Below are 24,675 nucleotides of genomic sequence, written 5' to 3'. Positions count from 1 at the left end.
TCCCTAAAACCTTTAAACTTCATTGATATGTATGAAAAACCGCATAATCTAAGCACTTCTGAAGTTAGAAAATGATTCACTCTTAAGGAATATGAAAAAATATATTAGTATAGAAGTGTTTCCATTATTTTCTCCCCAACACCTGCATTATTTCGCGAAACAATCTACTTTTAAGTTTGAAAAAGGTACTACTTATGTTGTGTCATAACGCAGCAATCTTATTTCGATGTCAAATCCAACCCTATTATTGTGTATTTTTTGCATTTCTGCCCAACATTACAGCTCAGCTTGTTACAGTTTTTTATTGACAACGCGGGAAAATAAATTCAGTGTTTTATCTAATAGAGAATTTATATATTATAAAATTTTTAGCGTGTGCCCTCTAAAAATATCCGTATTAAATATTGTACTAATTGTAATAGTGTAACATTACAGATCAGCTTGTTACAGCTTTTTATTGACAACGCGGGAAAATAAATTCAGTGTTTTATCTAATAGAGAATTTATATATTATAAAATTTTTAGCGTGTGCCCTCTAAAAATATCCGTATTAAATATTGTACTAATTGTAATAGTGTAACGTTACAGCTCAGCTTGTTACAGCTTTTTATTGACAACGCGGGAAAATAAATTCAGTGTTTTATATAATAGAGAATTTATATATTATAAAATTTTTAGCGTGTGCCCTCTAAAAATATCCGTATTAAATATTGAACTAATTGTAATAGTGTAACATTACAGCTCAGCTCGTTACAGCTTTTTATTATTGCCAACGCGGGAAAAGAAGTTTCAGCATTTTGTAAGTCATAGTGTTTTATATAATAGAGAATTTATATATTACAAAATTTTCAGCGTGTGCCATCTAAAAATATCCGTATCAAATATTGTAATATTGTACTAATTTTTAAATTAATACTTACCAAAAAAAAAAATTTTTTCATGATAAACTATGCATTATAAAAAAAACGATAAAATAGTCATAACTGAAAATAAAAAAACTCACCATCTCAAAAGCCTTTTTAAAACTGGAAATAAATCTATTTTAAGTCATTATAAAAAGAGGATCGATTGTCAAAGTCAACTGAATAAATATCAGTTGCCTGTCAGGTGAACAAAAAATTTGTTCGAAACGTTTTCTTGACATCATTTGTTAAGTTTTTGATGTTCCGAATGAAATTAGCTCTGGTTGGCGGATAGCTTGACAAAAAAGAATCTCTATTGAGAATTAAGTTGAGTCACGTTAATGGGAAAGGAAATCAAATGTCAAATCCTTTCTTTTTCCACCCCCCTTTTTATTTCTCGTTGTAATCTGGCATTTTTTTTAGGAATAAATGTAGAGTTAAGAGATATTTAATTGCTTAATAGACAATAAAAGTTAAGTCAAATTTTAAAAAGGCTCAAACTGTCACGTTTAGTAATATGTCTTTTAATAGTTCAGGGTGATCTAGATTTAATTTTAGATAGAGAATTCTTATATCTTCACCTTTAACACGCATTTTTTTAAAAAAAAATTCATAAAAAAAGGAAATCTGTAAAATGTAAGCATTAAAGGTCACAAATCAGTATTTAAGCCAAAAAAAAAAAAAAAAAAAAAAAACATAGTTGAAACTTTATTTAATTGCTAACCCTCAATGTTCATGTACGGTAGCAACCAAAACAAAAAAAAATTTAAAATTTTTTTTTTTTTTTTTTTTTTGAAAAAAAATGAAATTATAAATTTGTGCATTTAAGTTTTTAACACACCCGATCTCAATCAATGTAGATTTTCGATAGTAAAGGAATACAAAAAGCTTGAAGGAAACTTCAATCTTCGAACTTTGAAGGAAATTTCAATCCGCAGAATTTTCAAAAGAAAGAATAATTGAAGCAATAACGAAAAAAACAATGGAAATAAAATTAAAAATATGGCCTCCGAAGCTGAAGTCTTCAGGGGTTACCAGCGCCGGAAACCATAGAACAAAACCTTTTCTATTGAGAGAGTGGACAAATGTCAAACTTAGCTCTCTCAGTACCCCGAAGGTTTTGTAAAAGTCCAGAAAGAAATACAAGAAATATATAAAATCAAATCAGAAGAGAAATTTAAACAAAATCTTGAGAATATAGTACAAAAGTGAAGAAATAAAAACTCACAGCACACCGGTCAAACAGCAATCTCACAAACTAACTAAATGTGAAAGAAACATTTGAGTTTTTCGATGGTTAATACTACGAATTTCCGCATAGTTCCACAAAATTCCAATATTTTTAATACATTATTACGATACTCGAATTTCGAATTTTAATTATCACTTTCAACTTCGCGTGTGCTGATTTCATCACAAATCCATGACTTTTCGGTAGTGTTTACTACCCAGTTTCACGTAGTTTCTGAAATGGCTATTTTTTTAAAAATTAAATATATTATAGCGTCTTGAAAATTTTGAATAGGGCATTCAAATAAACTCGTTTTCGACAAGCTTATTTACGCAAACTTGACCGCAAATTTAAATCTAACTTTTTTCGGCAATTATTGCTACGCATTTCCTTTTTAAAATTTTTATGTTTTTAGTACGATATTATCGTGAATCGCGATAAACGAATAGCTCATTTAGATAACCATATTTTGTCGTGGTTTTTTTATGTCAATTTAATCTCAAATCAAATTATTTTTCAGTCGTCATTCTGGTTATTATTGCTACGCATTTCTACAAGATTTTTAAAAGTCCAGATATCTTTTATACGCTATTGTTACACTTAAATTTCAAATTCAGCATTTAAATACATAACTTTTTAACGCCCTTTATTTATGCCAATTTCATCGTAACCACAAAGGGATTTTGATAGTACTTTTCGGTAGTTCTTACTTAGCTTTTTCTCGTGATTTAAAAAATTCTGATATTTTTAGTACTGTATTTTCACCACATGCTAGTTTTAAATCGCGTATTAACATTAGCTTTTAAACACTTTTTTTTTTTTGGTAGTTATTGCTGTATTTTCACTTGTGATTTTAAACACCCCGATATTTCAACAAACTATTGCGACTCATGAAATTCGATTCTGTTTTTAAAAAAAAAATTAATTTAAAAAGTAATAAAGTATTTTAACACAATTTATATTTTCAAACTGTTTTGACTTCTGAAGTCTTTTGTACTTAGAAATATTTTAAAGGTAATTTAGGTAATTTTTCTACGAATAAGCTTAGAGTTATAGGGTCTGTGTTTAATATTATTAAAATTGAATTCAAAATTTACATAATAATTCTTTACAAAAAATACTTACAAATACAGTTCAAATTTTTTAAAAAAAGAAACAAAAATTAATCTTTCTTAAGAATGCTTATTATTCGTTAATTTTACGCATTTTCGAATTTAGATAATGATATGCAAATATAATTTAATACAGTCACAAAAATGAATGAATCATTATAATTGAATGAATCGTTATATTTTCAAAACTATTGTTAAATGATGCAAATCTGTGTATCTTTCATAATTTGTATGGATTTCATCTGGAGAAACAGCTTTGGAAGTTTCAAGGAAGGAGAACATATATAAATTTTTGGATGACAACAAAATCGATAGCAAAGCGTTGATTGCTACAGTACAAGATTGTTACGTTTCAGGATTGTTAAAGAAAGGATTTGATAAAAATGTTTGAAAGCAAAGTTTCTCATATTGTATATCAGTAGAACAGGTATACACATATGCATATTTCTCTTCACTCCTAATTGGAGCATAGGGTGTCTATCTTCATCTCAATCTATTTGTGCCCAGATACTTTGCATCTCTTCGTGTCGCAGCCTATTGTTTCCAATTTATTTATAATCGTCCTTGAGCTGTGGTGGCTCAGGGGATAGAGCATTCACTTTCCAACGGGGTGAACCGGGCTCGAATCCCAGCGAAGGCTGGTCGATACGAATTCCGCACCAGGCTTGCAAAGGCCACAGTGCTGACGTAAAATATCCTCAGTGGTGGACGGATCATGGGTTAGTCCTCTTTCCGTCTAGCTAACCTTGTAGGCTTTCGTGGGTTTCCTCTCCATGTAACGCAAATGTGGGTTGGTTCCATCATAAAGTCCTCCACGAGGGCAAATTTCCCCCAATACTTGATCCAGGAGTTGCCTTGTCTTCAGGATTGGTTTCAAAATTACAAAGTTACGAAGTTTCAAATCCAAAAAATTGGGTCAGCATGTTCAACGACGTAATTATAATATAATAGTCCTTCACCAAGTATTTTATTATACCTCTGGGGAAACTGAATGGGAGATTGATCGTTCAGGTCATAATTACGATCTGTGGGTGAATGAATGGGTCCTTCCTATAAAGCGGGTGTGACGTATGGGTGTGTATGGTAAGGGTATTGGTTTCTATTTTGCTTTTCTATGGATCTCTGTATTACAAATTTTATGAAATACCCATATATGTTAACAAATAGTTATAAAAAAAATTTTTGAAAACTAAGCTGTTAAAACCGAAACATATTTTTTATGATGCAAAATTTCTTTGAAATTCGTTTCCTACTTAAAAGTGGGTGTTAATTACATAGAAAGCACACATATATGTCAATAAATAGTTATAAAAAATTTAAGTTGTTAAGTCCATAGCATGATATGTTTTTAGTATTTGTAGATCGTTAACATAAAAATGGTCATTTTTCGAACATTTTATAATTTTTTGCAATGAGAAATTCTTTTGAAATAGTTTCACTGTTAGTAACAGAAAATTAAGAAAAATAACTTGGTTTACCAAAAGCACGCTAATATCAGAACTTTTTTTTTTATCGCTAACTTTCAGAAATTTTTAAAATGCTAATAATTTCTTTGAAAGTTGATTCATAACCAAAAGTAAACCTATATGTGTTAGTGAATTTAAAAAGGAAAAGAATTAATAAAAATTTTAAAAAAAAACTTCCTAATTCAAAACAAACTCTAAGTTTCGTATATTCATATCGATAACATATGATTGCACACATGCGAATTTTTTTTTAGAATTTATTGAAAAGCAATATTAATTTTAAACTGGTTTCCTAATTCAAACTGAGTGTCAATTTGTTTGAATAATTGTTGAATATAAAGATATTAATTACGAGAAAGCGTAAGAAAGAAATCTCATTTCGACCAAACCACGTTATGTTCGAAGTATGTATATCGCTAACGCAAAAGTAGACCCTTTTGCGAATTTTTTATAATTTTTTTTGTAAAGCGAAATTCATTTGAAACTGGATTTATAATTAAAATTAAGAATCAACTTGTTAGAAAACACCCATATACCATATTAACGGTAAGTTAATACTTAAAAGAGGAAAAACTGAAAATGATATCGAGATCAAACTAATCTCTACCGAGAAAAATAGAAATTGGAACATTAAAACTCGTTGGATTTCCGGAAGAAATTGAAAAATAGTTATTAGAAACATTTCCAATGTTTTAGCTTGCAGTTCAACTGGTTTTGATGTTTTCATCATTCCATCTTCCCGACTAGTGATACTTTATATTTATTGTATTTTTATATCATTATTCTTGATAAGGTTTCTAAAAATTTATATTGTGGTTGGTAATTACGGAACACCCTGTTTATGATATTAGTATGTTAGTATAATCCGACATATTTCCGTAACTGACAACACGGAAAATGGATCATTCCGTCTAAATGGACAAAAACTTTCCAAGCTTTCATTCTTAGCTAAAAAGCAAAAATTTTTCTAGATTTGATAGTTATTCTTATTTTGACAATTTTTAAGGATATTAAATTACATGTTAAGTGGAAATTAGATTAAAAATGGTATGCCACAATGCCTTCTATTTTAATAATTAATCTTTATCATTTACTAAAATCGAAAAATGCGATTATTTTTATCCCGATTACAAGTAACTTATTAGCTATAAATAATTTCGAACTCTGATACCTATGATATGTAAATTCAGATTATGATGTTTTCCACTTATACATTCATAACCTTCTTAGGCATTATGATGAAAGGAAATCTCATTTATGTATCCTCTGCTTACAATCTGCTTAAATTTTGACTGCTCAAACACTAAGCTCAATTCATAATAACAAAAACAATATACTACGGAGTACTGTAAATATTTAAAAACTGCGTTTTTAAAATTACGGAAACTGAAGAATATATATTTTTTAACCCTTAGATGGTTATAAACGGGTTCAGCTCGCAATTGAATCGTGCTTCATAATGCGCGCAAACGAGTTCCGCTCGGGAGCAAGATTTCTGTCAGACTATGAATTTCAAAGAACAAGGTTCGAGTAAGAAGAACGGTTAATCAGAGATCACGAGTTCGAAAAACCACTGAAATAGGAAGTTCGAACATTTAAAAATAATTTAAAGACATAATTTGCATATTATTAATTTCGAGTGTTACATTTTCTACCCTCATTTTGCAAATGTTATTTTTTGATTGGATGGTAAATATGCTTGTATATCTATATGACAAATCGAGCTTAGATTTGGGGATTTTGATGATTGTATTGAGTGAATTCTCATGTTATGGAGAGCAGAATACTCTCGAGGATTGTTTTCTTTTGTGATGTTTAAGTTTAGTTATAATTTTTCTTGCTTAATATCATTATGCTTGCTAAGCATTTTCCCCAACGCACTAAACTCTGCCAGCAATTTCGATCGAAATGATTAGAAACGAGCACTACTCGCGTAGTGAAAATTTTCCCCTCGCGCGCTGACGAGATGAGCTCGTTCGCCATTATTATTCTGCATTGATTATATGTTACAAACGAATCCTACTCGCGAAATTTAGTTAGTTTTACTGTCTACAGATAGCAGTACGGGTTCTTTTCATAATGAAGGGAAATTTTTTTTTTTAATCTTGTACTTTTTATGCGTTTTTTAGGGGTGTTTGTAAAGTAAAATGGCTCAAAAGCAAAAGTTGAATAATTATGATGATGATTGTGATTAGGACTGAGCTATAAATCGATGTATCGCGACATATCGATTTAACGCCTATATCGGCAAGTCGATACAGCGACTTTCGTTCCAGGCGATGCATCAGATTTCTGATGCATCAGAAATTTGATTTAAGTCTTCGAGGAAAGACGATATAGCGATATAAGACACGCAAGGATCTTCCCTTACGTTCCGATATGCCGACTCGGGGTGTTCGTTTCGTTCATTGAAATGGCCTTGATTGATTGGCGGTAGAATCAGAACCAGAGTTTTGAGAATACTATATCGTGATCTCGCATGTTCGTTTTCGCACCTCTTAGGATTTTTTTTTTTTCGTTGTCGCGACTTGATATCATTTCTTGTAGATTATTTTCAGTGGGACTAACTTCGTGATCGCTGCCGTTGCCTTGTTCTGAACGCAATCTATTATTGAAAAGAATTTATAAAGAGTTTCGTCATTAATTAAGTAATTTTTTTTCAACAAAACTTTTTCTTATTTTTAAATGTGAAAATTATCGGAAATCTGATTTAAGGCGCCCATAAAGAATTAAGTTACAAAGTAATTAAATTTGTCAAGTTTTTTTTCTTTTCTTTTAATTTATTAAAAACTTTTTGGATAAAACTTCTAATAATTTAATGGGTTTTTATTACTGATTTTAAATTTATAAATCTTGAGTTGCTTTTATTTTTAGAAATAAAGTTAAAACAAAACTTATTTTTTGTCATTTGGATTTGGACATAAGTCAATCAACTTCGTTTATTCAAAAAAACTTGAAAGGTTTGCGAATTTTATTCATGTTTTTCGTTTTATTAGAGAGAACCTGCAATCAGTTTTTTTTTTAAATTTTCTTTTAATATTATTAGTTAATTAGCTAAATATATTATCGAATATCACAATTCTTTTGTTTTTATTTTTAAGAAATTAAACCTTACTTTGTTTTTCGTTCATAATTCGGTCATTATTCAATTTTATGTAATTATTTATGTGAAATAATAATAATAATAAAAAATAGTGATTTAAAAGCGTTTTATTATTATTATTATTTATTTATTTTTTTTTTTTTGAAATTTATTTAGCACTTTGTTTTGAACATACAAATAATTTTTAACGAACTTACTTTTTGAATTTTCTTTCTATATTGTTAGGTTAATATATTGATGAATTTCTATTTTATTTATTTTTTTATTATTTATTTTTAAATTAAGAAATCTTTCGTTATTTGCGTGATCATTTTTAGAAAATATAACAAAACTTGCGTTTACTTTTTCATTTAGAATTTGAACATTACAATCGAACTTAATAATTATGTAATTATCAGAGTTATTTTTATTTGGCTCATTTAGTAAAATTATTTTTTACGGCTTTAAACTTTTTTTTTTCAAAATTTCATTCGCTTAAACTAATTGATTTTCAAATAATTCATAAACCTATCGTTTTAAACTTTCTTTTATTTCTAGTTAAGAGCTTAGTAAAGTTACCTAATAATTACCTAAATTAATTAATTAATTAATTAATAATTTAATTAAATAATAATTTAGGTAATTAGGTACTTAATTAGACTGCTAATACCTTATAAACGATAAAGAGGTTCAAATATTTCATTCTGTATCAACACATTTTTTCAATAAATATTTTAAGTAAGTTTTGTGCATAGTAGTCTATTTAATATCTTTCTTAAGCAAAACATTGTATCTTCAAACTTATAAATTGATTTAAATCAATTTGAGTATGGAGTTTCGATAGAAATCTGACTTTCTGTGCCTTGCAAGTAAATGAAATTCAAAAATACTATATCGCGATACATCGCTATATCGCGATGCAAAACTGACGATGCATCACGATACATAATTTCTAATATCGCCCAGTCCTAATTGTGATACAAAAAGCTTATCAAGTTTTGAGTCTGATTGAAAAGATTTTTAGGTAATTACTGTGTTAAAATGCTTCATAAAGTTTTACATTAGTTGTATTTATTTAGTCCTTTCAATTTAATATCTGTCTTATATTTATAATTAACTATTATTTATATAATTGATTATAATCATTTATAATTTACTATTTAATAATTATCATTTATTAATTATTTTAAAGTACGTAAAAAATGCCATTTATGTACTACAAGTACTTTAAGAAATTTTTAAAGAGCGTGAGGCGAGCTATCTACGGCATCGCCAGAGAAGGGTGACATTTTCGGAAGAACAGCAGGGAAAAACAGCTGCCACTTTCGACTACTGTTGGCTCGTAATACTGCGCGAATTAAGTAAACGAAAACTGCTCATTTCCCTAACCGTCAAAGGATTAATTAATCAAAAATCACATATATGGTTCAGAAACTTATTTACTAATATAATTATTATATATTATTTTTTTATTATAGCGAATAATAGCTTAAAAATGAAGACATTGTTGCTGATATGCTATGCATATAAATGACCCCATATCCCCCCTTAATATTGACCAATAATTTTAAATCGCGACCTTATATTATATTACGATACATTATACAATCGTACTAAAGAAAATTAATTATTGATAAGTTAAAAAAAATTTTTAACTTAACAACGATCACAGATGCTTTAAAAATGCTACGATGTGCAATTATTTATTTTGCATTTTGTGTTAATTATTTACTAAATAAGAAGATGGCCATTATAGATCTTTGTAGGGGTGATAATTACAGCAACATTTATAAGTAAATTCCAAAATCGTGGCTTAGTATTTAAACAGATCTTTCAGTTAAAGAAAAAAGTTTTTTCACTATTTAATTATTTACCTCATTCGTCTTTCATTCAAAACTTATGAAACAGAGATTTCGTTTTTTTATCAATTTATGTTGTTTTTTTTCGGGAATCCGTTAAGAGACTTTGGAAAAATAACCCATGGTTATGAAGATAATACCTTAAAAAGTATAAAATAATGAAATAAAATCTACAAGAAATATGTTCAGTTGTAATTTATTTTAAAATTTTATTTTTTCAATGCAAATGTTTTTTCTTGTATAAAATTGTTTAGATCGTTTATACCTTATACTACTGAGTAAAAATTTACTTATCTACGAATTATTTAATCCTTAAAATTGCTTTATACTAGTAGCATTGTCATTCCTTCAGCATTTGCATTTTTAATTATTTTATGAAGTAGATTCTTGTAAAGTTAATGCCCTTAGAAAAGAAAATTTTTTGTCGAAGCAAAGATTTTAATCTTTTAAATAACTGCACTCATTTATTCTGTTCATGCTCAATAAATTCATTTTAAATCATTGATTCATAGGGATTAATAAAACTTAAAGACTGATATGTAGTCACTTACAATTTTATGTTAATATTTTATGTTAATATTTTATTTTAAAATCGTAACGAAAGTGTCAGCAGAAGAAGGTTGAAAATAACTCAGACACTAAAGATCAGTTTCCTTCTCGCTCCCCGTGAAAATGACGGGGTGAGGTTTCGCCCTCTATTTCTCGCTCCCGTTATATTTCCGGTCTGGAGTGCTCAGTAGTAACACGCCAATAAGAATAAAAATAATTCATTTCTTTTGCCCGGAAAACATATTCTTTCTCATTTTACACACCAGAAGGCAGTACCAGGATATTTTTAAAGTAATTGTAGATAGTTAGTTTATTTTAAACTAGATGTCAGCACTAATCAAATAGCACTAATAAAAAGTAGGCACTTTTATGATCGTTTTCTTGAAAGTTAACCAATGGTTAAGGGGTTAACTAAAATATCAAACTGCCATTAGGAAGCATTCTAATTAACATACCTATTCAGCTCCTCAACTTCATCACCCTCATCATCATCATCCCCAACCTCATTATCATTAACTTCATCCTCAACTCCATCATCATCATCAGATGATGGCACCTCAGCTCTTAACTCCATCATGTATTCTTCATCACTAAAGTTTTAAACGGAATATATTTTTTCAAATCTGTTCTGAAGGTAATCAATTTTTATTTTTTTTAAAAATGTGTGATTTCTAATGATTTGTATGATCTTTGAAGGCGACTTCCAGAGTTTCTTTACGTTTAGAGTGTGGAATATAAAACGGTGCATCTTAAGAAGTTTCGATCTAAATATGTTTTCGATTGTTAGTTTATTATTGGATGCGCATTATTGAAATAGACTGTTCATTATTTTAAGTTTGTCATATCTTAGTCGAATTTCACCAGCAGTAGTGTTTTGTGACCAAAATAAGTAAACAGTAAGACAGCTGTTTTAACCCTTTGCGGTCATATGTCTACTCTCAGCCACCAACGTTTTTTTTTACCATTTCAGTCGTTTGTCTGCTTTCAGCCACCACAGCAAAGATGTTAGTCACAGCATAATGGCACACTACATATATTGTGGCACTGTGAAGCTGTAAAGTGTAAAGACTGTATTCTGTATGTTCAAACAGAAAAATTGAAGGCGGAAAACGCCAAACTAATTATTTTTAAGACGCATATTCTCGAAAACCTGAGCTTTATATTGGAGATTGCTTTGAAAGATACCCCCCCCCCGAGAACTATAAAATATAAGTTTTGCATAAAATTAAAATAGAGCCATGATGGCTCAAGGAATAGAACATTCGCCTTCCAATGAGGTGAACCGGGTTCGATTCCCACAGATGGCGGGTCGATACGAATCCGCATCCGGCTTGCACCGACCACAGTGCTGACGTGAAATATTCTCAGTGATAGACGGATCATGGGTTAGAGTCCCTTGACCGTCAGGCTAACCATGGGAGGTTCTCGTGGTCTTCCTCTCCATGTAACGCAAATACAGATATGTTCCACCAAAAAGTCCACCACGAAGGCAAATTTCTCCCAATACTCGATCCAGGAGTTCCCTCGTCTTCTGGATTGGGTTCAAAATTACAAGGCTACGGAGTTGAACAGTGGTAGTTGTAAACTCAAAAATTGGGTCGACTGTTCAACGACGATTATAAAATTAAATTAAAACATATTATTATGTTACATAGTTTAAAGAAAAATTAATAAATTCTATTTTTCTCTCATAATTTTGAATAATATATATTACTGTTAGTTCAACGAAAATTAATTCCGACCAGCATGACACCCATGTATAAACTTAATGCGGCCGTAAAGGGTTAAATATTTCGTTATTTTCAATTGCGTTTTTAGCTTTCTGTGTAAATTTTTCAAATACTCAAAAGGGTACCTTTTTATTGAAAAAAAAAGAAAAGAAAATTATGACAAAAGGCATGAAACTTTAGGGATGTAACTACTTACAATTCATTCTCATCCAAATCAATATCATCGAATTCATCTTCAAATTCACTACCATCCTCATATGCTGAAATATTATTTAAAATTGAATTTGAAAATTTGAATAAAAACTAGTTTTAAAATAATCTCTAAAGGGCTTATTCTGTTCAATTATAAAAGAAAGTTTTACAAATTACCACACTTACTATCTTTTGCAAAATAAAATGAAATTCATAATAAAAGGTAGAAAATCTTCTTTAAAAAAAGTATGTATTTTTGAAAACCTCCATTTTATTTTTAAAAAAATTAACTGTACGGTTGTTCTTCGTACGCTGTAAAAATGTAAATAATAAATAAACGGTATTAATCAACATTGCTTAATCAAGCACAAAACTGAAAACAATATACCGACACATTTAATGAAGTTTAAATAATTTCATTTTTTCTTTAATTTTTATTACTTATAGAGCTTTCCGGTGACTTTACGTTATTATATTCAGCAAAACCCGCTTTTAAAATATTAACTATATTCAGTGTCATTTGACATTGCGCAATTGCCAAAAGGCTCACTGATCATTGTCAAAATTTACCTCATTAAAGCAATTTTATCCCTTTTAGAGAATCTTAAGAAGCTTATTATACTAAATACCAATATTAGTATATTTAGATCCTATTACCGCAGTGTAGTATTAATATATTGTCAAAATTTATCACATGAAAGCAATTTTATCACTTTGCATCACATACAATCAATCATTAAATGATATACTAAGATTGCATCAGATACAGAAAAAAAAACCTTACAGATTACAAGACAGAATCATTCATTGAACCAAGTCACGTATGTCTTTTGAACTATGATGATTTTTAAATGAAATTTTTTTCCACCTTTTGTATTTTTCTTAAAAAGACTTATATTTATAAAACTTGTTAATTACGAAAAAGTGGGAGTTATAACAAAATTGTTTTGTGAAAAGCATAAAATATTTTGTTTAAAAGAAGTATTGCAATGTAAAACTTTTTCAAGTATTTTAACATTGAAAGTAGTTGTAACTACTCCACACGCAAGTGGTGTACCACTAAACCAAGAACCAACGGTAGTAAAACATTGAGAACTGAGCACTTCTTGGTGCTAAGTAGCCCTTAAAATTTTTGTTATTAAGTGAAGTTAAAATTTATAATTACAGCTGGATATAATACACAGTAAAGTTACATTGACATTACAATACAAAGCAGGAATTATAAATTTAGAATATTTCATAATATTTCTTAAAAATAGTTGGGAATATTTCCGTATCCTGATATGGTGCACCAACGACAGTCGCCAAAGTGCCAAATAAGTTTTGAACTCGCAAATTTTTTTTAAAAAAAGCATGTAGATGTTTGCCCGAGGGTGGCTACAATACAAGTTATACCTTTCGAGTTGGTCCCTTTCTGTGATTTTTTTTCCTCGCGGGCAGCTGCTCGCGAGAAAACTTGGCTATTATTCTGCCACAGATTAGTATACGGAAATCTCTCCAATTAGTTTGATGTTTATTAGTTTGAATAAAATTAATTTGTTAATGAAACATACACAAAGCACTTAGAGAATAGTAATATGAATTCGAGAAAGGCTTAACAAACCTGAGCTGAGAGAAATTAAATATTATAAAATTATTTAATGTAATTTATTTACATCTTCGTATGAGAACATAATTCTTTTTATATTCTACAACAAAAAATATACTTACCTTTTCATAACTGTTCAGCATCATGCATCTCATTCAGCATTTGAATATCGAACCTTTACCTTTTCGATTGTTAACAAAAATATATCTAACGTTTGACGGTTTCCAAATGTATGCCAAGTTTAGCGAAAATGTTTTACAAATGGATTAAAAGCATCTCAGCTTGGTGTAAGCTTAATTATTCATTGGGGTTGAAATTTAAAAAATTACTTGAATTAAGGTGTGTGCTAACACTCCATTCGGCAGTAACTTGAAATAACAGACAATATTTCATAGTTTTTTAACACATTCGGATAGGTATTTACACCACTTTATATATATTGTGAATTAATAACACTCAAATAGGTAATTAACGTTCTAGCGTAATATACCAACACCTCCTAGAAAGAACAGGCCTCAGCACGGGTTACCATAGAAATCCCTTAGTAGTCCAAACGTAATGACATATTTTGTATTTTCAACCACTGCACAGCTTAGTACCCCTAACGTAATGACATCTTTCTTAATTTTCGTCTACTGCGCAGTTAACTTCGTCACATCGGACTACTAAATAGATCCGTGCCGAGGCCTTTCTTCTTCTAAGAGGTGTTGAATATACCCAGATAGCAAAAAAAAAAAAAAAAAAAAAAGGTTTATTGTAACTCAGCAAAACCTTTTTAATGTAAACCTAAAAAGGTTTGTCATGTGGTTTACATGTAAACCTTCTAACCTTAAAGCGAGATCTGTGACCATCTGCGCACATTACCCTCATCCAAAACCTTGTAAAACATTCTTCGATATAAAAACCTTAAATCGAGGTTGACTTAGGGTTTTCAAGCATGAAAACATCCCTTAATAAACCTAGTCTCAAGGCGAAAATAATCTTAAATCTAGGTAAGTCTAAGGTTTTCTTTTCGCAAAGTCTTGTATGCTCAGCTAAAATTCACCTTGTTATGAAATTTTAATGGACAATTTAAATTGATCCTATCGCTAGTGTGACGTCAGCTAAAACGTCATTATGGGCCAAAGTCATTATGGGCCAAATGACAATACTTTTTAAAAAAGCTTTAAAAAATAATTTTTAATCCTTTTAGGATAAAAGGTTTAAAACTGCAATATTTTTGCTTTATTGAAAAAAGGTTTTTAGTACAAACATTTTCGTGAAAATAAAAAGAAAATTCCGACGCAAGATTGCCTTAATGTCACATGCTTTCTGAGATATTGACTTTTTTAAATATTTGAATCAGATATAGAAAAACGTAAAATCTGTATCATATTTATATTTCTCTGTAAAAAGTTGCAATTGGTTGCCACTTTTCAAGTCTTTATTTGGAAGGGTTTTTTTTTCCTTTTTTATGTTCTTGCAAAACAGAAAACAGGGAAAACTGTTTCAAATTTAGATTTTTGTTGTTGTTTTCGAGAAATTGAGCAGAGTAGGAAATAAGAAATCTGGATAGAAACAACTGTAAAATGGCAGATTGGAGAGCCCGTTTCCATACTCTAATCTATTTTCCCTCCAATTTCTATTTGAACATTTCTTTATTTGTTATCTATCTGTAGTGCATCAAAAGTTAAATTGGATTTCCCATTTCAAAAGGAGAAGTTTTATTAAATTATCCATAAAGTTGTTTTTTTAATTTAAGACAAAAGTATCAGTTTTAAAATATGCTTAAACATTTTATTGTCAATTTTTTATTTGAAGTTATACTTCTTATGCGACTTCCAACAAGGTTGCGTTAAACGTTTAACGCTACATTTTTATTGGCCGGGAAATCACGTGGTAGGATCCAGTGTTCCCTCATTCATTTCCATATTATTTTGGTTCTCACTAGTATAAAAATAATAAAAGTCATAAAAGTATTGTTTTTCTATAAAGATTTTAGTTTAATTAGATACACATATAATTTAAACGGGTAGTATTTTTTATTTTCAAACTTAGTGGATAACAATTGTAAAAAATGAGTAAAAACAATCCCACGGACAATGCGACGGTACGTCGGTTATTTCAAGGTACGTCTCTTGTGAATATCAATTGATTGTTAGGTTTTCTCTTTTGAAATTACATTATGACGCATTCACATACATTATTAATACAAATACATTTTCCAAATCAGATGATGAGGCAACCACAAGCACTTCCACTGGTTCAAGAGGTCCACGAGGGAAAAATGCACAATATCACCGTTATTACAGAGCACGAAAGCGAGAGGAGCAGGAAAAAGAGTCGTTGAATAGAAGTAGTGATCCTTCTACGACTGCTGATTCTTCTACAATTAACGTCGCAGGTTACGAAGTTTAACGTCTTCCGCGCGGAGGGACTCCACGCACTATTTTTTGTTTACGAAATTTTCTCAATCTTCATTAAATTTATATTTCTGGGGAAAATTTTGATCACTGTACTGAAGTTTCATATCTTCTTAACAATATTCTAGGTCCATGTCAATAAATAATAAAAATTTTAAAAAAATATATTACAAAATATGTTTTTATACTTACGATTAGGTCGGGGATACTTTTCCCTTTCCTTTCTCCAATGATTTGAAATAGCAAAACGATATAAATCGCTTTTATCCATAATTCTCACTTTTTAATTTCACAAAAGACTACCAGCATTTGAGAAATCTCAAACAAGAATGAGTGGGAAAAAAAACTTTTTTAATCGAACTAACACATGCTTCGTTTGCAACAATGTGAACAATTGGTTACTCTAAATTAAATGCAAGATAAAATAATATTAATGATCGATTTCAGAATTAAGTTTAAGAAAACTGGTTTCTTTCATACACTTTTATTTATTTAAAGGATACACTTGACATAGAAAAATTATTTTGACTTTGCTTTAAGTAAAACGTATAAAAACAGGGAAGAGATTATTATTTTCTTTTTAAAAAAATTCATTTTTTTGGAAATTGACTCCTTAAATTTAAACCATCTCAAGGAGTTAATCCATACTTTGGGCAAATATGGGTTCCACTTCCCCTTTACACTATACTGATCTTAAATAATTTTATTTATTAATTTATTTTACTTATTAATTATTTTATTTATTAGTTTATTTTATCTATCATTATTTTTATTAAGTGTTGCGAAACGAACTGACTCACTTATTCATTTACTTATTTAGTGGTTTTGAGAAAAAATTTAAATATTAACTTTAGTAAAAATTTTGAAAATCGATAGTAGAGTGGTTAAAGCACTAAGTTGTCATGATGAAAGTCTGGATTCGATCTTCGGCAGCGTTTTAAAGTCTACCCAGCTTCAAAACGATGGGTCCAAGTTTGGATGTGAAGTAAAGGCTGTCGATGCGCAATGCTGGATGCATTGCCACCACTTTGGTGGTTGTCTCAAAATTGTGAATCTTCAACCTTTTTGACATTCTATAACCCACAACGAGATGTTGCTGGAATGTTTATTGTTTTTGGTAAAAAATTAAAACCAATGGTCTCTATAGCAACGAAAATCATTAAATGAAGACTAGTTAAAGTAGTACACCAAATATTTTAAAAATAACGTAAGCTTCCTTTTATTTTAGACTTAAGATAATAGCTAAATAGCACATATATTCTCTCATTGCGTGTGTTGAATGTTTTTACTTTTTGCAAATCCATAACCGCCATAGCATTAGATATCAAACATCGGTAACAATATAGCTGAATTTGAGCAGAGAAATAATCATTAATGTTTAAACGTAAGGGGGCAAAAGCGAATACGAAAAGGAGGGAGAAAAAAATATTAATAGAATTGAAAAAAATATTAATAGAATTTAATTCATAATTCATTACAGAATTGAAAAATGCATTACTTTGCATACTGTGTTTTTTATAATACGAAAAGAAATAGAAAGATTTTATGCAATAAACTGTTCCTTAATTAGCTGAAATTTAAATTCAGTTTAATAATTAAATCAAATTTTAAATTAAATTGAAATCTAAAACTTATAAAAAAACAATGCAAAATCCATCGATTGGGAAATGATAAGAGTTATGAAAGATTTAACCCAAGATAACTAAACTTTCGCCTAACAAAATACTAACCGAGACAGGCTCATACAGGCTATAGCGCTGCTATACACTCTTTATTTTTAGAGATTGGTTCTAATCGTCGTCGAATGTTCAGTTATAACATGTAGAAATTTTATTTTATAACCGTCCTGGAACAGCCGACTCAATTTATGGGTTTACGACTACTAACGTTCAACTCCATAGCCTTGAAATTTTGAACCCAATCCAGAAGACAAGGAAACTCCTGGATCAAATAAGGAAAGAAATTTTGCTTTCGTGGAAGATTTTTTGATGGAACAAACCCGCATTCGCGTTACATGGAGAGGAAGACCATGAAAACCCTCCCATTGTTAGCCTGACTGTTACGGAATCTTACCCATGATCCGTCTACCACTGAGGGTATTTCGCTTCTGCACTGTGGTCGGTGTGAGCCGGATGCGGAATTCGTATCGACAAGCCATCGCTGAGATTCGAATCCGGGTTACCTCATTAGAAGGTGAACGCTCTGTCTCCTGAGCCACCATGACTCACTTGTAGAAATTCAGGTCAATGCCATTATCGGCTTTTTAAGTTTTTTCTGCATTTTATTATATTTTTTTTTTATTCTGTTAATGATAGAAACGGAGAATGTCAACACATGTCTGCAACAAGGCTGTTGGTATAGAGCACACACTGTAATTTCTACCATATTTTTTTTTTCTTATTTAAATATTTTACTTAAGTTTTGATAATTTCTTTGAAATGGAAGGAAAAAAAAATTTTTAATTCGTATTAATCGAATTATAGATTAACATTGTATTGAATTATAGATTAACTTATAGATTAACAATTATCTAGGGTTAAAGTCCCTGCAATTGCTCATTTCTAAGAATTTTACAGATATTTGATACGCAGGAACTTCTCAGCAGACTCCAGAGGATTCTGTTCGCTATGCTATTGACATTACTAACTTCAGTAATGAGGATAAGAAAAAGTAAGTTCAGTTTATAAGTAAGTTCAGTTTAAAAAACTGCTAAAAATTCAGAATGATCACACATGAAGAACAGATAATTTTGTGAATTTTCCGATATTTTAACCAAATGTGATCCCTAATGCTAAGTTTCCCGTATGTCCTTAGTTTTAACTCCTTCATTAATATGAAGTGGATGTATAGACCACAAAGCCAATATATGACTTTTGTCGCGCCATATTAAAATTCTACTCAAGGTAAAACCGAAAAAAGTTAGAAATTTAAATTGAAGGAGGTCAGGAAATTCTCTAGATGTCTGGAACCTCCATTTATGTGAAAGCCTCGATACAAAAGAATAATATATTCAGAAACTAACACATTTAAAGTTTGTATTGTTAAAACACTCCAAGTTTTTCTACATAAGCTAACGTAGATTTAGTGAATTCTGAGGAATTATTGAAATGCCGTTTAAACTAAATTTGTATCAGTTAAAATTAGATTTAAGTAAATCTCAGTTTTCACCCCCAACCCCCCACCAAAGAGGTCTATACATTTATGCTAAAAACGAGAGTTTAAACGTTATTGATATCAAATAAAGAAATTTAGTGCTTTCTGATGTCCTTGTCAGTGGGAATCTAAAATTGTCTTACTTTTTCTCAGGGTATAAAATCCTACCCTCTTTGCCCAAAATGCCACCAACATCAGGCTTCATTAGCTCAAAATATTTTAAATTGCTTGAGACTTGTTTCCGACTCTTTTCTCGTCAACGGGATCTTTGGAGATGCTTTCTGTCTTGCCTTTATATGATGAATGGGAATGAACTATCCTCAGTCATTTATTTAGTCGACATGCCAACCAGGTGGCCGAGTGGTTAGCTTGCCTGCCTGCGGAGCCGATGGTTACGGGTTCGAATCCCGCTCAGGGCATGGATTGTGCTGTCCTCTGTTGTGTGAATGTGACCCACCCTATGATCGGGTATTTGTGGCAGTGTGGCATGGGTAATGTTGCTCGCCTCCGTGACTTTGGTTCACGGGTGCTCACTGGGTAATGATAAAGGAGTAGCACTTCCGGCATCTTCTAAGGCGAAGTACGAAAGTTCAGTGCCTGCCGTTTTTACAAAAAATTCGTATCAGTTGTTTAATTTTAGTTTTGTTACTGATTAGCATTTCTAAAAATCGTGTATTTGCAGTAACTCTTGGAACTCTAATCAGTTATAAAATTGATAACTAACAAATAAGGATGGATCCCACACAACACTTATTCCTCTAAAAGAAAAAGAATGAAGCAGGGCCTTGAATTTATGGGCCATATGCATGATTTCACAATTGCAATCAGTTGTTTATTTTTAGTTTTTTTACTGATTAGCATTTCTAAAAATTAGATAATGAAACTGTATTAAATATTTCAATGTTTTATAATATTCATATTTACAATGATTTTCTATACCAGTATAATATTTTAAAGTGCAGTAATGTAATCATGAACTTCTGACGTATTTTTGTGAACTATATTTAAACAAATCAATAATTTTGTTAAAATAAATGTTTTTGCGTATTACTTAAATATATGTTTAATATTTTTACATGCGTTCGTCAAGTCAGTTTATATATTATTATGTTAATTATATTCGTCCTACACCTAAAAAAAATTCAAATTCTTACACTTATATTTTAAAACTTACTTTTAATGTTCAAATTATAACACATTAGTTGGCTTTATTAAATAAATTAAAAGCAAATGTGTTTGAATAGAAATAAAGCCATATTTTAAGCAAAAATCTGTTAAAAATCAGGTGAAGAAGATGTTACATGAAAAAAAAAATCCAAGTCAAACCTGGAAAATCCCAAAAGTTTGTCTTCATATATATATATATATATATATATATATATATATATATATATATATATATATATATATATATATATATATATATATATATGCTGATTGTTTCATTGCAAATTGTGCCAGGTTGGTAAGGTAATTTGAAGGAGTTAAAGAAACATTTTATTATTGATGTTGCAGAAAAAGCATTTGATAATTTTTGTTTCATTTGTAAAAGTTTTTTTGGCATAATATGATTAACAAATCTGAAAACAATACTTAAATTAAAATTAACAATTAAAAAAAATTGACAATCGAATTTCGGCTTATTTTATAAATCACATTTATCGTCTTCTCATAAAAGGCTAAGTTCAGGTTTTTTACTTGTACTATTTGTTACAATTTCCTGTTTCGAATTTTTTTTCAATTGTTGATAATTATTTTGTAAAAAGTTTTTTTAATTGATTTAACATTTATGATGAATAATAATAAAATATTAATACTAGACAGGCTTTTTATTTTAAAAATTTATTTTAAGTTTCCCTCATAATAGTCTAGTTTATATACGCTCAGAAATTTTGAAGAAAAAAAAAATTACCTAGTGAAGAGTATTGGATGAATTTATATTAGTCTAATATTTTTAAAAATTATCTTTCTAATGATATTTTTTTGCAATCAAATTAAAAGTATTTCAATAGGAAGAAATTATTTGAGTGTTTTTGTTAATACCTATTTTCATTATTGTGAATTTAAATTTCTCAAACAAAATTGGATTAAAGGATGCTAAGAATTTGATGCTTTCATTATTCGTAATTTTGAAGATGCTGATGTCTTAAAGAATATTTATCCTGGAGAACTAAACTTAATCAAAAATAATAATAATAAACAAGCTCATTTTTTAGATTTAGATATAAAAGTAAATAAAGAAGTGCAAGCTATTTTTTTTTCTTTTGATAAAAGAATAGAATTTAATGTGATCATACTTACTAATTTTAACTCGAATTTATATTTTAAAATTTTTAGAATTTTTTTTACAATTAGTTTCAAGAAATTAATTTTTTTTTAATAAATACAGAATTTATTAAAGCTATGAAAATTTTTGAAATAAACTGAGTAAATAATAATTTTCTAAATCTTAAATATTGATTGAATATCGTCTGTTTTTTTTTTTTTTTTTTTTTTAAATTTTGTTGATATTAAGCACTACTTGGAGAAGCACTACTTGGTGTTTCTATTTCCTTATAACGCTTTCTCATTTTTAAATCTGCTTTTTAAATCTGTTTGGTAGATGGCAGCACTAAGTGATTACATTTTGATAGGTTCCACAATAATTTGTAACTATATTTTGAACTGATGATACACATTTCTCTGAATGTTTCATTATGATTGCAAGTGTAGTTTGCTAATTTGACACGTTTCTTTATTTAAATTTCAAATAGCTTTGTGTAATGTTGTTCTTTATTGAGTTGATTGAGATTTTTCCCTGTATTCGTTTACTCATTTTAGTTCAAAAGTTATTTTGCTTTTCATTTATTGAAAAGCAAAATTTATTTTTTTCTATATTTTATGCATTTTTTTTCAAATGGGGGCTCGGAACACAACCCCTTTATTTTGTTAAGCAGTTTCTCACACAAAAGCTCCAATTTGAAGGCATGCAAGGTGTCTCCTAAAGGCAGGGTACTTCAGGAGATAATGAATGCATTCATGTATTTTTCATTTTACTTTTCTATTTCAATTTAAGCATAATTATCTAATTGTTTTGAAAACATAAATTTTTTGTTATAGATTCAGTACACTTTTGTAAATCTTTTGCGGAATTAGTAGAATCGAACGATCTGGCATCCTCAAGAATTCTACTGTTTCTTCTTTCAAAACTAACAATTATCAGTTTTCTCTGTTTTTATTTACTTTTTTCTCTATTCTGCTTGTTTTCTAGATCAATTTTATGATCTTTTAAGTTGTTTATAGATAGTAAAAAGTGAAATTCTAAACGGAAACAATTTGATTTCATTTCTGAAATACTCTTTCTGATGTCAAAAATACACATTCAAATAGTCCTATAATTTTACTAAACAAATATATTTCTTATTTATTTTTAAGGTGCTATTACTCAGTAAGTATTTATCTATAGCTTGCCTACGGTAAGAACTCCCCTCGCCACAAAGTCTGAGGTGGTCCGCTTCTATGGAAACAAGAAAAGCGCATTTCAGGGAGGGTACCTTCTCTAACAATGCTAGCTTCTCTAACTAACACCAAAACCTGTCCTAAACAATGACCCCACACCACTACTTGAAACAGTTATATCTCGTTACCATAATTACCGCCACGGGATCAGACGAATGGCTAGGGGAGTTCTTACTTCAGACAAACTATAATAGGTTGGAAATGGAAGCATTTTAATGCAATTTTATTTTTAACTTCAAATAATAGAATTAAATTTTTATTCAACACTATTAGTGATATAAAACTTTGAATTGAAGGGTTTTACAATTTTGTATAAAGTAAATGAGTTTCAAAAGTGAATTTAAGAATTTATAAATGTGTAACTTTATTTTCTGCAATATTTAATAACTTATGATATTGTTTAAAAATATATTTTATGCCTAATTAATGACTTGTAGTGTATCTACCACTACAAAAATATAATTCCAATTCACTAGTATATAAGACATGTTAACTCGATTCTATAGTGGGATACCTTTTCATAGATGAAGGTTGACTTTGTCGATTACTCACTTCCCACATTGGTGACACAGACGTGATGTGAACATGCCTACCTTGACAGAAACTCCCATTCCGAAATGATCACGCCTATCTTAACAGTAACGCCCACTTCGATTTGAATACACCTACTTCGATGGATGGCCAGTTGACTTGCTACTTGTGATTGAGACATTGTCCTCCTCGCGCTGATACTTCTCGATCACACGCAACTTATACACTCGACTGCTAAAAGTCAACACAGACTCGGCCACGATCATGAACTTAATACAGCTCTCACGACCAGCACTTAAAAAAGTACGGTGATCTCAATACAGCTCTCCCGGCTTCTCACAAAGCAGCAATGACTCAACTAGTAGTATCCATTCATCGAATTCTATCACAGCTATAATTCTGGTGGGGGAGTACTGTAGTGTATCTACCACTACAAAGTTACAATTACAATTCACTAGTATATAAGACATGTTAACTTGATACTATGGTGGGGTCCTTTTCATAGATGCAGGTTGACTTTGTCGATTACTCACTTCCCACAATTTCATATTTGTTATAAAACTACAGTATATAGTTATCTAGAGAAATCAGATCGAAGTTGGGAGAAAAATCACCAAAAACTAAGTTATGTGTCAAATGAAGCTAAAACATAGCTCCTAACAAACTCTTTTCAGTTTCAGATAGCAAATAAATTGGCAACTAGTGGAACTAATTGACTGTTATTAAACTATGTAGGTTTTTCTTTGTGATTTCATTAAAAACAATGTTTAAATTTAAATATGGTAACATTTTTATTAAAATCTACATGCCTTTCTGTGTCACAATAATAGAAAGTCTAGTATAAAAGACCGAAAATCTTCTATCCTGCTGGTGAATGTGTACCATTATGACACCAAAACGTGCATAGTCTTTAATAAAAACGTTACCACTTGTGATTTTAAATGTAGTTTCTAATGAATTTTGGTTAATTGTTATTTGACCTTCCAAAATGGTATACTATTGATTTCAATATACTTAATCAGTTCAGATTATGAAGAAAGTTTTAAAAAATTTTATCGTGATTGTATAGTAATTCATAGGGTCTTCAATGCCTTCTGATGATAAGTGTAATAATGCTCCAGAAAGTGAATTACATTCGCTATAAGGGTACTGAGAGAGGTTTCGTATTAACTCCAACAAGTATCAGTTTTTTCAGCGAAATCTCTTTTTCTCAGTGAATGATCAATCTCCAATTCAGTACCCCCAGAGGTATTGGTTCATTATAGGAACAAGGAGGGCTTTGCGACTCGACAGATTTAACGTGCATCAGTCACCATTTTACTATACGGTCTTCAGCCGGCAGGGTTCGAACCCACGAACTTTCGGACATGGGCCCAGCAC

At 29.9% G+C, this 24,675-nt stretch overlaps 1 protein-coding gene across 1 annotated transcript in view; it reads left to right on the top strand.

Moving 5' to 3' along the window:
* Positions 1-24,675, top strand: part of LOC107437256 (long-chain-fatty-acid--CoA ligase 5) — a 371,824-nt gene that overhangs the window by 226,174 nt on the left and 120,975 nt on the right. Inside the window, exon 2 of the mRNA XM_087166428.1 lies at positions 18,690-18,783. Within this exon, the coding sequence (XP_087022554.1) occupies positions 18,690-18,783 (94 nt within the window). The remainder of the gene's footprint in view (positions 1-18,689; positions 18,784-24,675) is intronic.

Source organism: Parasteatoda tepidariorum, chromosome 6 (assembly GCF_982258835.1).
Source record: "Parasteatoda tepidariorum strain Cologne lab strain chromosome 6, Ptep-v5.0, whole genome shotgun sequence".
Taxonomy (NCBI): domain Eukaryota; kingdom Metazoa; phylum Arthropoda; class Arachnida; order Araneae; family Theridiidae; genus Parasteatoda; species Parasteatoda tepidariorum.
The sequence above is the reverse complement of the archived record's forward strand: the minus strand, read 5'-3'. Positions and strand labels throughout refer to the sequence as shown.